The 12239-nt window shown below is 54.6% G+C and overlaps 2 protein-coding genes across 5 annotated transcripts in view; one reads left to right on the forward strand and one right to left on the reverse strand.

Moving 5' to 3' along the window:
* Positions 1 to 4322, reverse strand: part of COL5A3 (collagen type V alpha 3 chain) — a 36477-nt gene extending 32155 nt beyond the window's left edge. For 3 of the 4 annotated variants that reach the window (XM_073887769.1, XM_073887768.1, XM_073887770.1), the window contains exons 1-3: positions 4129 to 4322; positions 296 to 457; positions 12 to 201 (exon numbers count right to left, since the gene is read on the reverse strand). In XM_073887769.1, the coding sequence (XP_073743870.1) occupies positions 12 to 201; positions 296 to 457; positions 4129 to 4216 (440 nt within the window). In that variant the 5' untranslated portion in view covers positions 4217 to 4322. The remainder of the gene's footprint in view (positions 1 to 11; positions 202 to 295; positions 458 to 4128) is intronic. The other variant, XM_025863236.2, reaches the window with a different exon arrangement.
* A 1723-nt stretch (positions 4323 to 6045) lies between these two features.
* RDH8 (retinol dehydrogenase 8) lies at positions 6046 to 12061 on the forward strand. Its single transcript, XM_025863130.2, has 6 exons — positions 6046 to 6148; positions 8824 to 8985; positions 9611 to 9790; positions 11146 to 11239; positions 11556 to 11739; positions 11846 to 12061. The coding sequence occupies exons 1-6, from the start codon at positions 6046 to 6048 to the stop codon at positions 12059 to 12061; spliced, it is 939 nt and encodes a 312-aa protein (XP_025718915.1).
* Positions 12062 to 12239: the final 178 nt, after the last annotated feature.

Below are 12239 nucleotides of genomic sequence, written 5' to 3' on the forward strand. Positions count from 1 at the left end.
CCTATACTCACCTGCCATCCATGAGGTTGACTTGCTGGGGGAGGGGGCTGAAGGAGTCACCTAGGAGGCCCAGAGCTGGCCCCAGAGCGAGGCCCAGCTGCCGAGTACCACCCTCATCATAAATGGATAGGAGGACAGACTGGTTGGCTGGCTGGCCCCGCAGAGTGATCAGCATGGAAAAGTTCTCAGGGAAGTGCCCATCTAAAGGGGCAGAGGGAAAGGGGCAGCTTAGATGGCTTAGCAGTGACCCATGCTCCCAGAATGACCCCCTCCTACCCCTCCTGCACTGACTCACCTGGAAAGAGCTCCCATGTGGGGATGCCAAGTGTGCTGGCCTTGCCAACCCTGAATGCCCGGTCACCCTCTGGGGCCCTCTGGGGGCAGAGGCCAGGCCCCTCAAGGACCCCAGCCTGGCCCCCTTGCACGCCCAGGGCCTTCAGCACATCCACAGGGCCTGCTGTAGAGAGAAGCCAGGGAGCAGGGCAGTTAAAACAAACCCAGGACTCCAGGTGAGTAGCTCAGATTTGGGGAATTCGGCCTCCCGCTGTGTTTGTGGGTCAGGGAGAAGGAGCAGGCCTGGGACCTGCACCCACCTCACCACCCCACAGCTGTTCCAGCTTCATTGGCCTGTTGACTCCTGTTTTGTTTTGTGTGTGTGTTTTTTTTTCCCCCTTGGTTTTTTGGTGAGGGAAAAAAAAGCTGACCTACTTCTGGGATGAATCAAGGCTTCCTGGCCTGAGCCCCAGAGCCAGACTGTCCCCTTCTCTGTACTCCCCCGCACTGACTCCCTGGGGCTGCTTCCCCAGCCTGAAGCCCCCTGCCAGGGGAAACCCACTTGGAGAGGAGGGGCTCCTTGTGTGTGTTTTTCCTCTACCACCGCCCTCTGACCTCTTTTGACCCCCACTTCCTCTGAGCTCCTCCTCCCTGACCATCAGCACCCATGATCTGCTCCCTTTCTCCACTGCCTCTCCTAACTTCTTCCTTCTGACCTCCTCCTTGATCACCATCACCACGACCTCCTCCCTCTGCCTATCCGAGTCATCGCTACCTGACCTGTGACCTCCCCATTTTATCACCCTCTCTGACCTCCTCCTTGTGACCACCTCTCTCTAATAACCTCCCGACCTCCTCCCTGTGACCCTATCCCTCTCATGCCAGGAAAGGAAGGAACTGGTCTGGCCCAACCAGATCCAAATCCAGGCCATCCTTCCAGCCCCACCCCATACAGCAGGCCAGTGTTAAGTGGAACCACATGGCTTGGGCAGGGGGGGGGGGCTTCCCCTGGGCCCAAAGCCCCTGCCTGCTCTCCCTTCCCCCCAGCAGACTGTCCCACTGACCCCCTGACCCAGCCTCTTGGCAGGAGACAGTTCTGTCAAATCTGCCCATGACCTCACCCTGGGGGCGGTTCTGCTGACCTCACCAGTGGGAGTCAGGGTGGGGGGCCAGACTTGGGGGCGACAGGGGCTTGGATGAGGGACCCCCGTCCGGCTCCCCCTGGGTCAGATCCTTCATTCTCCAAACCTTACAGACCCCTATTCCAGCCTCAGCTGGAATGCCCTCAACTCCTGTTCTTTCTTTCTTCTCTCCCCCTCCCTGTCCTTTCTCTCTGCCCCACTTTTTGTGCTGGTCTTTCCAGGTCCCTCTCTGCGTCCAACTCTGAATCAGTGTCTCTCTCTCTCTCTCTTACTTCCTAGCTCTCTCTCTCTGTCTTTTGGTATTTCATATGTATATCTGTGTGGATTGCTCTCCCCCTCCCCCTTTCACTCCCTCCATCCACGCCCCCCAATTCTGCCGCAGCCACCAGCCCCCACTCTAATTGCTTGTTCTCTGGCTGGGCTGTCATTAAGAGGTATTTGGGTTACAGTCCCCTGGGACTAAGATCTGAGCTCCCAGGCTCTGTCAACCACAAGGGTCACTCCCCCATGGAATGATCATCCCAGCTGCCCCCTCTCCAGGCTGGGGCCCAGTGGAGGGCTGAGCTCCATGACCCCATACAGTGTGGCTCTCCCCTCACCCAGACCCCTGTCTTTGTGCTGGGGGAAGGGGTGTCCTCTCAACCAGCTGCTCATTCACATTGAAAAAGTCCTTCTCAGCACCTAACCCAAATGTCTCCTGCTTCAATCTTGCATCTCCTCTGTAATGACCTTTCAGAAACTGACTGCCCTTTCTTTTCATGGCTGGCTTTGTGACAAGGAGACACACAAGAGGCATTGAGTCCTGCCTGCAGGGCCAGAGGGTGGGGGTTTGTCAGGGACCCTGCCTGACCTTCCCTCACACTCTCCCCTGTGCTGGTCAGGGCCCCAGGGAGATGTTGGATGGGGTCTAGGATACGAAGGGAGGCAGGCAGGGGACTAGGTGCAACATGGTTGGGATCTCCTCAGAAAGGCAGGAGAACATAGGTGTGTGTGTGCCGTTGTATACGGGCATGAGATTGTGCAAGCATGGGTGTGACTCTATATGGACCAGGGAATGGCTGAGCTTGTGATTTGTGGGTATGTCAGTGCGTGCCAAGTATTTGGACTCCGATGGAGGACTAGGTGCTGTTGTTTGGTGTGTGGCTGGGAGTCCATGTGAGTTGGGGTCCTGGGTCCTGGCAGTGAGCAGGTGATGCGGGTGAGTCTGTGATTGTAATAGATCAGATTCCAGATGGGAATGTGGTTATATGTGAGAGTATGGCCAAGTCGTCGAGTAGGTGACTGGTTGTGAATGCTGACAGGGTTGTGTGGATACCAGCGGAAGCATGCGCTGGAGCTGCAAGGCGTAGGAGGGTGACAAAGGCTGTGACCCTATGGCGGGTGGCTGCTGGGGTTGTCTGGGGCGCGGGCACCGGTGTTTAACATTCCTGGTGTCCCAGAGGGCTTATATTCCGAATGGAGGCCTGAGATTGCACGACTGTGTGGATGTGTGAGCATGGGAATGGGACATGGGCCAATTTGGGATAATCCACGTGAGCAGGCAGGCACCTCCCTGGACTCCAGAGAAAGTGAGAAAGTGTAGGACGGTGTCTGCGTGTGTGTATGTGTGTGTGTGTTGGGGGACTGAGTTCACATTAGGGAGGGATTTCCAGAAGGGCCTAGCCCAGCCTCTCTCAGACCAGAGATGCCACTTGAGGGACGGACCTTCCCAAACCCCTGGGCGCCCCCAACCCCGAACCCTGCGGGGCGGAGCGCGGCGTCCAGCCAGAAGCGCGCAGCTGGGCGTGCGTCAGCGCTGACTCACTCGTCCGGCGGCCCCCGGGACCCCTTGAGGCCCCTGAGAAATTCCTCAGGAAAAACACCCGCGGCTGGCTCGGCTGGGGGCAGCGACTTCCACTTCCGCCCCCGCCCGCGCTCCGCCCCGCCCCGCCCCGCGCCCCGCCCCGCCTCGCCCCTCACCGCGGCCCTCCCGATGCCCTGTCCATGGTGCTGATCGCGGCTCGGGGGCGCGCGGGGTGGGGGGAGGGGAGAGAAGCAGGGGCAGAGGAGGTGGAGGAGCGCCAATTGGAGGCAGAGGAGGGAGAGGAAGAATGCACGAAGCCATTAGGGGACATGCGAAGGAAACAATCCCCGATTAGCCCCCTCCCATACTCGTCCCCGCTCACTATCACCCCCAGAAACATCCACTCACTATCACCCCCAGAAACATCCACTCACGTCCTCCTGGGCCTTTATTTACATCCCCAGATCACAACCAAACCCCTCTTCGGGTCACCCAAAGACAATCACACACGTAACACACGATTATTCTCTAAGTCAGCCCCACACAGACACACCCACAACTCACAATCACACACTTGGCCAGGGATCACCCATCACACATATTCATACAATAATCGTCAACTCCCACACCCAATTTCCCATACACAAATTCACTTCAAATGGCCTCACACACATTGCTACACACACACTTATAAATTGCATTCATTCCAACGCATCCACCAGTAAAACCCGGTCACACGTTTCCCCCCTCCCCCCAGCTGTCACACCCACAAATCGCCCAGAGTCGGATACGCGCCGGAACACAGCACCCCAGCCACGCGCGACACTCACGCCCCCCCAGCACGCCCCCCATTCCTGACTCCACCCCATTTTGGGGGACCTCGCTAGATCCTGCACTCCTGATCCTATGCCTATCTCCTTTCCGGCTCACCGGCCTGCGTCCGGAGCAGAAGCTGCAGCAAAGTCAGGAGCAGGCAGAGGCCGGCCCGCGGCTGGCCCAGGCCTTGGCGACTCCCCATCCCGGCTGGGCCCAACACGCAAGGCGGGGACCGGCCGGGGCGTCTACGGGGCGCGGCGACTCCTCAGGCTCCGTGCACTCACTCGCCGCGGCCGGCTTCACTCGGGATCCGCAGGAGACTGCAGGAGACCCCGCCCTGGCCTCGCCCTGCGCTCCAGAGCCCGGCCGGGCGGGGCTCGCTGGAGGGGGGGGTGGAGGGTGGCTGACAGCTGGTGGGGGAGTTGGGAAAGTTTGTGCTGAGTGCTGATTGGCCGGCTAGGGCTGGAGCCCTGGGCCGGGAGCGGGGCCCTTCTCGCCCCACCCCACGGTGGAGGAAAAGGATCACTCCCACTCAGCCTTAGAATTCGGGGTCCCAGACTTACCCCAAACCCTTTCCTCCTAACACCCTCCCTCAAAAGAGATCTTAGCCTCGTTCAAACCTTCAGCCTCCATCCAGGCCCTGGAATTAAGGCTTTACACAGCTTTATACAAATCTTTTCTGTCTCACCCAGGCCCCCAGATGGGGTCTCAGCCTGGATGCCAAATTTTCACCCACTTGCTTTACCGCAGTGGCTTAGCCACACAATGGAAGGTACCAGCTTCATCCCAGGCCTTCCCTTCGGGTCTCTAAATAAAGAACCCTCATCCCACCTCCAACCTCCCACCAGATTACAAAATGGCGTTCCCAGCCTTACCCCAAACCCTCATTTCTCCACCCAAATTCCGGAATTGGATGTCCTGGCCTCACCCCCGAACCTTTGACGCAGATTCCAAAACACAGTTCTCAATTTCCCCCAAACTCTTAATCTTCAAATAAAGGGTCCCATTTCCATCCGTAGCCCTCATTCAGGTCCCCAAATGGATGCCCTAGCCCCAATTCCAAATCTTCACATATGCCCCACCATTAAATGGGGAAGTCTGGCCCTACATCAAAGCAGGGAACTGCCTTAGGGAGAGGTGGATCCATGCCATTCCTGGGGTGAGGTAGAGCTGCCCCTCACCCTACTGGGACCCCCCACTGTGAAGCTCCCTCCCCCCAGGGGGTCACAAGGAGCTGTCTGTGCAATTGAACAAGCGCAGACTTGCGGGATCTGAGGGAGCTTCTGCAGGGAGGAACCTAAGGGGCGTATCCTGGGCCCTGAACTGCCCCACCATGGGGAAGAGGGAGAAGCTGGCGGCGTCGCCCTCCCAGCCTCTGGCTGCACGGACAAAGAGTGTCTGTGTCCCTGGGGAGAAGGGGTGGGGCCCCATCTGGCCTGAGGGTGAAATGGGGGTTGTGGGGTGGGGAGAAGAGAGGGAATCTCCCCAAGCTGCTCCTCCTCCCTCCTCAGGGACCTCAGAGGCTAAGACTTCTGCTAAAAGATTCTCATAAAGAGAGTGCCCTGCCCTGCCTTGCTGGGAAGTTCTTCCTAGTCTACCCCCATCATCTGACATATCTATGCCCATTCTCCTCTTTGAAAGACCCTTCCGGGACCACACTCTCTGTCACTTTCTTTCACTCCCTCCCTCCCACCAGAGATTCTTTGCCCAGATCAGACAGGGAGAGAATGCCCCTGCTAATTCCCCCAGCCCTGAATGATTTACAGTCACAATAAAAAGACCCTAGTTGTGAGTGTAGCCGTGAGAAGAAATTTTTGACAGATAAAGGAAAGAGGCTATTTTGAGGTTAAAAGATTACCCCCTCCCCCAGCTGCCTGCCTAGGGTCAGTTCAGAATTGGTGTCTTCTGGGGCCCCTTCACCTTGCAAGGGATCGGTGGGAGGGTGTCCAGGAGGTGGGAGGATGAGGCAAGGATGGGTGGCGGGAGGCAGGTGCTGGCCAGCAGAGGTCACCCATCCAGGGAGGGATCAACATGGCCGACGCACCCCGGACTGTACTGATTTCAGGCTGCTCCTCGGGAATTGGCCTGGAGCTCGCAGTGCAGCTGGCTCATGACCACAGGCAGCGCTACCAAGGTTAGAGGCCCGGGGTGGGGCCGGGAGGGGCAGGGGTGGGCATGGCTTCTGAGGACCTTCAGCCCTCTTGGCACCATTTCCACTAGCCCATCCCATCAGCTGTATGTGTGGGCTTGAGGAGGACCCAGGACACGTGGAGGCCCCCTTCCCACCTCTGCTCATGAATCATTCCCTCATCCAACAAATATTTCTTGTGCACCTCCTGGGTGCCAGGCACTGTTCTAGGTGCTGGAAACACAGCTGTGAACAAAACAGACAAAAATCTCTGCCCTCAGCTGTGGTGTAGTGAGGGAGGGGAGCGAGGACAGACAATAAACAGATTTTTTTAAATTGTATAATATGTCTAGTGCTAATAAGTGCTAAGAAGCAAAGTAAAGTAAGGATGGGGTATGGTAGGAGGTGGGGGGTAGGTGATATTTTTTAAAGGGCGTGTGGGAAGGGCTTCCCTAAGGTTCCACTTAGGCATTCCCTAGGACTCCCCCCCACCCCTCCTCAGATTACTGCTCCAAGATAAACCTCTTAAGTGACTTTGACCTTGGGGGCTTAAGGGGGACCTCTAAATCTAGGGACTTAGCCTCCTGCGACTCTGGAGTAAATTGCCTCAGTCTGCACTCCACCCATGGGAACCTCTGACCCAGAGCAAGCTGGAGCTGAAGTGGGCAAAGGGCCGCTACTTAAGAGGACGTTGCAGGGGGCAAGGGTATTGCCCCAGTTGGCAGAGCTGCTTCTCCCAACCCTCTGCCCTCTGTCTTAGATACACACACAGCTTTAGATGTGACAGACTGAGTGCCAGTGTGCAGAGAAGCAATTGTGCTGTGTGTGTCCCTGTGGACAGGCAGATGAGTGTATAAAGCTGAAGGATGTTTATTGTGTGTTTACAATGTGCCAGGTTCTGATCTAAGTGTTGTGCATCTAGTAAGTCTTTTCATTCTCATATCACCCCTATGAGGTGGCCACCAACGTTAGCCCCATCTTAGAAATGAGGAAACGGAGGCACAGAATGCCAAAGATCCTTGCCCAAAGTCACCCCACCAGAAAGTGGCAGAGCCTGGATTTGGACCCAAGCAACCCAGCCCCTGGGGCCACACTTGTCACATGTATGTATGCATGTGGTCCCCTTCATCTGTGCAACACCCGTGAATCACACAGGCCCACAGACTGTATGAACATGCCTCCCGGGGCTGTGCACGTATGATTGTGGGTACATGCATGAAGGGTACAAACATGTATACAGGGGTTTGAGCTCAGCACTCCCAACAAATCCAGGTTCAAATCTCAGTTCTAACACTTACTAGTGGTGGGACAGACAAGGAACTTCATTTTGCTTAGCCTCAATGTGTTAATCTCTATGATACGGATAATAACTTTACCTACTTATTCTGGCTACTATTGCTAAAGAACAAATCATTCCAAAATTTCTGGTGTAATAGAACAACGGCAACCATCTATCTCTCATGGTTAACAAAAGTCATAAATTCGGAAGGGCACAGCTAGACAGTTCTCACTCAGAGTCAGAGGCTACAACTAGAACAGTTGGGGGCTAGTCAGAGGCCTGGGCAGGCATCTCTCCTCCTTCTAATAATTTCAGGTCTCCATGTGGTCCCTCTATCTGGCTAGCTTGGGCTTCCCCCCAGCATGGTGGCTTCAGGATAGCTGGGCTACTACAAGGTGGTTGAGGATTTTAAGAGTGAACATTACAGGGGTGCCTGGGTGGCTCAGTCAGTTGAGCATCCGACTCTTGATTTCGGCTCACGTCATGGTCTCAGGGCCGTGAGATTGAGGCCCACATCAGGCTCCACACTCAGAGTGGAGTCAGCTTGGGATTCTCTCTCTCCCTCTCCCTCTGCCCCTCCCCCTACTCCTGTTCTCTCTCTCTCTCTCTCTCAAATAAATAAGTAAAATCTTAAAAAAAAAAGAAAAAGAGTGAACGCTACAGCAAACAAGGCAGAAACTACAATACCTTTTCCGACCTAATCCCAGAAGCCACACAATGTTACTTTCACCATATTCTATTAATTCCCAGCTAGTCTCCAGATTCAAAGAGAAGAAAATGAGATTTCATGTCTTGAGGGGGAGCAGCAAAGTTCTCAAAGAGCATATTTGATGAAAGAAGTTGTGGCCACCTTTGGAAAATAAGCCCGTTGCCTAATCATAGGGTTCTCGCGAGGTTAGAGACAGTACTTATAAAAGTGTTTAGCACAGTGCTTGGCACATAGTAGATATTCAATAAATTGACATTTCTGTGGTTGATATAAATGTGGCTATTTGTATTTGCATGTACACACAATGCACATATATTGACCCTAAGTATGTAAGCATTTCTTTTCTCAAGGCAATATGTTCTATATTTACTTTATTGCCCTACTCACTGGACTATAAATTCCATGAAGGCAGGGACTTTGCCTATCTTATTTCAGGCAGTAGTCTCAGCACCTAGAATAGGGCATAATGTATACTAAGTACATGCTCAGTAAATGTTGGATGGAGGGATGGATGAAAGTACATGTAAATGTATGTACACAATATGCATTTGTGGTTGTGTAGTGAACATAGGTGTGTAAACCTGTGGTTCTCCATCCCTCTGTGACTGCTCATGCAAGATCATGGAGATATGTAAGTGAATGCTCAGGGGAAAGGAACCCAGTGCTTGCCCCAACTCTTTTTTCTGTCCCCAGTGGTGGCCACCATGAGGGACCTGGGAAAGAAGGGGACACTGGAGGAAGCTGCTGGGGACGCTCTGGGGCAGACCCTCACCGTGGCCCAGCTGGATGTGTGCAGTGACGAGTCAGTGGCCCAGTGTCTCAGCTGCATCCAGGGAGGGGAAGTGGATGTGCTGGGTGAGACTGAACAGCCCCTGGGGTCACTCCCCACTTCCCTGACCTAAGCACAGATCCTCCTTACAGTGAATCCTCTCCAGGGTCTGAGCACCAGCCTTCTTGCTTCACCAGCAACAGCTAGCTCTGGACAGAAGGGATAGACAAGCTGGCTAAAAGCCCAGGGTACCAGTTTATCAGGGTTACAAGAAATAAACTGAGTCCTGGGAGTGGATTTTATTGAATAGAACATCTCACGTTTGGGGAAAACCATATGTAGTTGGAAAAGTTACTTTGATGAGTCATCTGGGGAAGGGAGCATGATGAAGAAGCAACACATGATCCCTCAAAGACCTTCTAAGGAGGTGGGTGTGGCTGTTTTGATGCAAACTGGGGTCAGAGCAAAATTGCTCTTGCATTAAGGGGAGGCTGCTCCCAGCAGCCCTTCCTCCAACCCAGGGTTCAGGGTCCCCAGAACAAATGCTAAACTCTATGTAAAGATCATCAGGGTACCACATTTGTCCAACAAGATACTCTGGACTGGCCCCGAATTTGGAGGAGGGGGAGGGATAATTCAGGGAGTGTCCTTAGAGGAGTGACACTAGAAGGGTTGGGGGGACCTCAAAGTAACCTTCAGTCCCCTCCTTAGTGAATAATGCTGGAGTGGGCCTGGTGGGGCCCCTGGAGGGGATCAGCCTAGCTGCCATGCAGAACGTCTTTGATACCAACTTTTTCGGGGCTGTCCGTCTGGTCAGAGCTGTCCTTCCTGGCATGAAGAGAAGGCGAAAGGGCCACATTGTGGTGGTCAGCAGTGTCATGGGGCTGCAGGGTAAGCCCTGGGGACCCACCCCTGGGAATCCTCCTAGCATTTGACCCTCCCCAGGCTGGAAGAATGGCAAATAGGTTTTAGTTCATATTCCAAATGAGCCTGTGTTGAGAAGGATTCTGAAGCTCTATAGGACACATTTCTAGATTAGATTATGTCTGCTGTGCCGAAAGAATAGGAAGTAGTATTATAAATGCTGCCAATGGGCATCCACATCCAGCATCAACCTTACTTCTGGACACCTCTAAAAATCTCTCCCTTGGGGCACCTGGGTGGCTCAGTTGGTGCAGCGGCTGCCTTTGGCTCAGGTCATGATCCTGGAGTCCCAGGATGGAGCCCTGCATCAGGCTCCCTGCTCAGCAGGGAGTCTGCTTCTCCCTCTGACCCTCCCCCCTCTCCTCTCCCAAACATCTCCCCCAAACCAAAGGAACCATCAGACGAACTCCTTTTTTTTTTTTTAAGTAGGCTCCACAGGCGTGGAGCCCAACTCAAGGCTTGAACTCACAACCCTGAGATCAAGACTTAAGCTGAGATCAAGAGTTGGACGCTTAACAGACTGAGCCACCCAGGTGCCCCAGAATTCCTTTCCTGTGACATTTTCTTAACAAACTCCTTTCTTTGATGTTTCTCTAACCAAGCCCCAGAGATAGCTTTGGGGCTCTGAGGTTCTTCAGAAAAAGAGAGCAGTAATTGTTTAGTGATGTCTGCTATTGGCCCTACTATGGAGGCCACCTATTTGCCATCCATGCTCCTGGGTCTTTCCTCCTTGAATCTGTCTAGACTTCCTTCCCCCCCCCCGGAACTTCCCTGGGATCTGCCCCCACTTCCTCAGCAGCCCCCTGAAGAATCCACCTTATTTTGTTTGTTTGTTTGTTTGTTTGTTTACGAACCCACCTTATTTGTTGCCCCACCATGGGGAACCTGTAACTACGACTCAGTCCCAACCCTTTGGCCCCTCTTCCAGCTGCACCTCCCGACCTCAGGGGCCACATTCACTCTCAATAAGGACAGATAAGAACTGTGCTGAATCGAACTTGCCCTCAGGGACCCTAGCAATCCTATGCTCAAGTGACCCAGAGGTTTAGAGGATGGAGGGAAGTAGAATTTTCAAGGGCTAAGGCAAATGGAGCACTGGGAAGACATAGTGTACGTCACCCCAAGAGCCTCATCCTGAGCATGTGGGCTCATCCTTCAGCATATGCTCCTTTCACACACACACTCATCATGCTGGCCCTAGATACTCCCCATTCTGATCTTCAAACCCTCTTCGCTCTGTCTCCTGAAGACCCCATGTCCCTCTGGACCCACAAGCCCATCGCCCAGACACCAAAGGGCCCAACCTCCTCCAATCCTCTCAGGTGTCGTGTTCAATGAAGCTTATGCAGCCTCCAAGTTCGCCCTGGAGGGATTCTTCGAAAGTCTGGCTGTCCAGCTGCTGCAGTTCCACATCTTGTGAGGCGGGCGTTTGGGTAGTGAGGGAGGGGCATGGGAGAAGGTGGTGGAGAAAGATGAGGGAAGGGGAGGCGGTGGGGGGGAAGCAGACTGGGAAGGCGGTGATGGTGGGAAAACAAGGCAGTGGTGAGAAAGTGGAATCAGGAATGAGGGAAATGGAGTTATTGGAAGAGGGGATGGGTAGTGGAAGGACTGGGGGAACCAGGAAGGATGAAGCAATGATGAGAGAAATGGGGGGAGAGAGGAGGAGAGGGACAGTAATGGGCAGCGAGTGGGTTGGGATACCAGACCTCCCCACCCCTACCGATGTCCCCAGCATCACCCTGGTGGAACCTGGCCCGGTGGTCACTGAATTTGAGGGGAAGCTCCTGGAGCAGTTTTCCACAGCCGAGTTCCCAGACACTGACCCCGACACCCTGCGCTACTTCCGGGATTTCTACCTGCCCACCTCCAGGGAGCTCTTTCACTCTTTAGGACAGAGCCCACAGGATGTGGCCCAGGTGAGTGGGGAACCCAGAGCCCCAAGACATGGCTCAGGTATGTGAGGGTGCCCCACCCTGCAAGCCCCCCACTCTGAATCCAAGAGCTCAGGGCTCCACCCCATAGGTCATTGTCAAGGTCATCGGCTCAACCAGACCACCCCTGCGCCGACAGACCAATGCCCGCTACACCCCGCTGGCTGCACTCAAGGCTGTGGACCCCTCAGGCAGCCTGTACGTGCGCGCCACCCACTGCCTACTCTTCCGCTGGACACGCCTTCTCAACCTTGGCCTTCGATGTCTGGCCTGCGGCTGCCTCCGCTTCCGAATATGGCCCCGGTGAGCAGAGCCTCAACCAACCCTCCCCACCTCTGAGCAGCCAGGCCTCTTCAGTGTACACCCATCTCAGAGGCCAGTACAGACCCTTCCCTCCTTCCTTCCTTCCTATCTTTCTTCCTTCCTTCCTATCTTCCTTCCTTCAGCAAACTCTGCCTAACCCATTCTGTGCCTGGGCATTGCTG

This window comes from Callorhinus ursinus, unplaced genomic scaffold (assembly GCF_003265705.2).
Source record: "Callorhinus ursinus isolate GAN/ISIS: 27379988/994484 unplaced genomic scaffold, GSC_fseal_2.0 scaffold82, whole genome shotgun sequence".
Taxonomy (NCBI): Eukaryota; Metazoa; Chordata; class Mammalia; order Carnivora; family Otariidae; genus Callorhinus; species Callorhinus ursinus.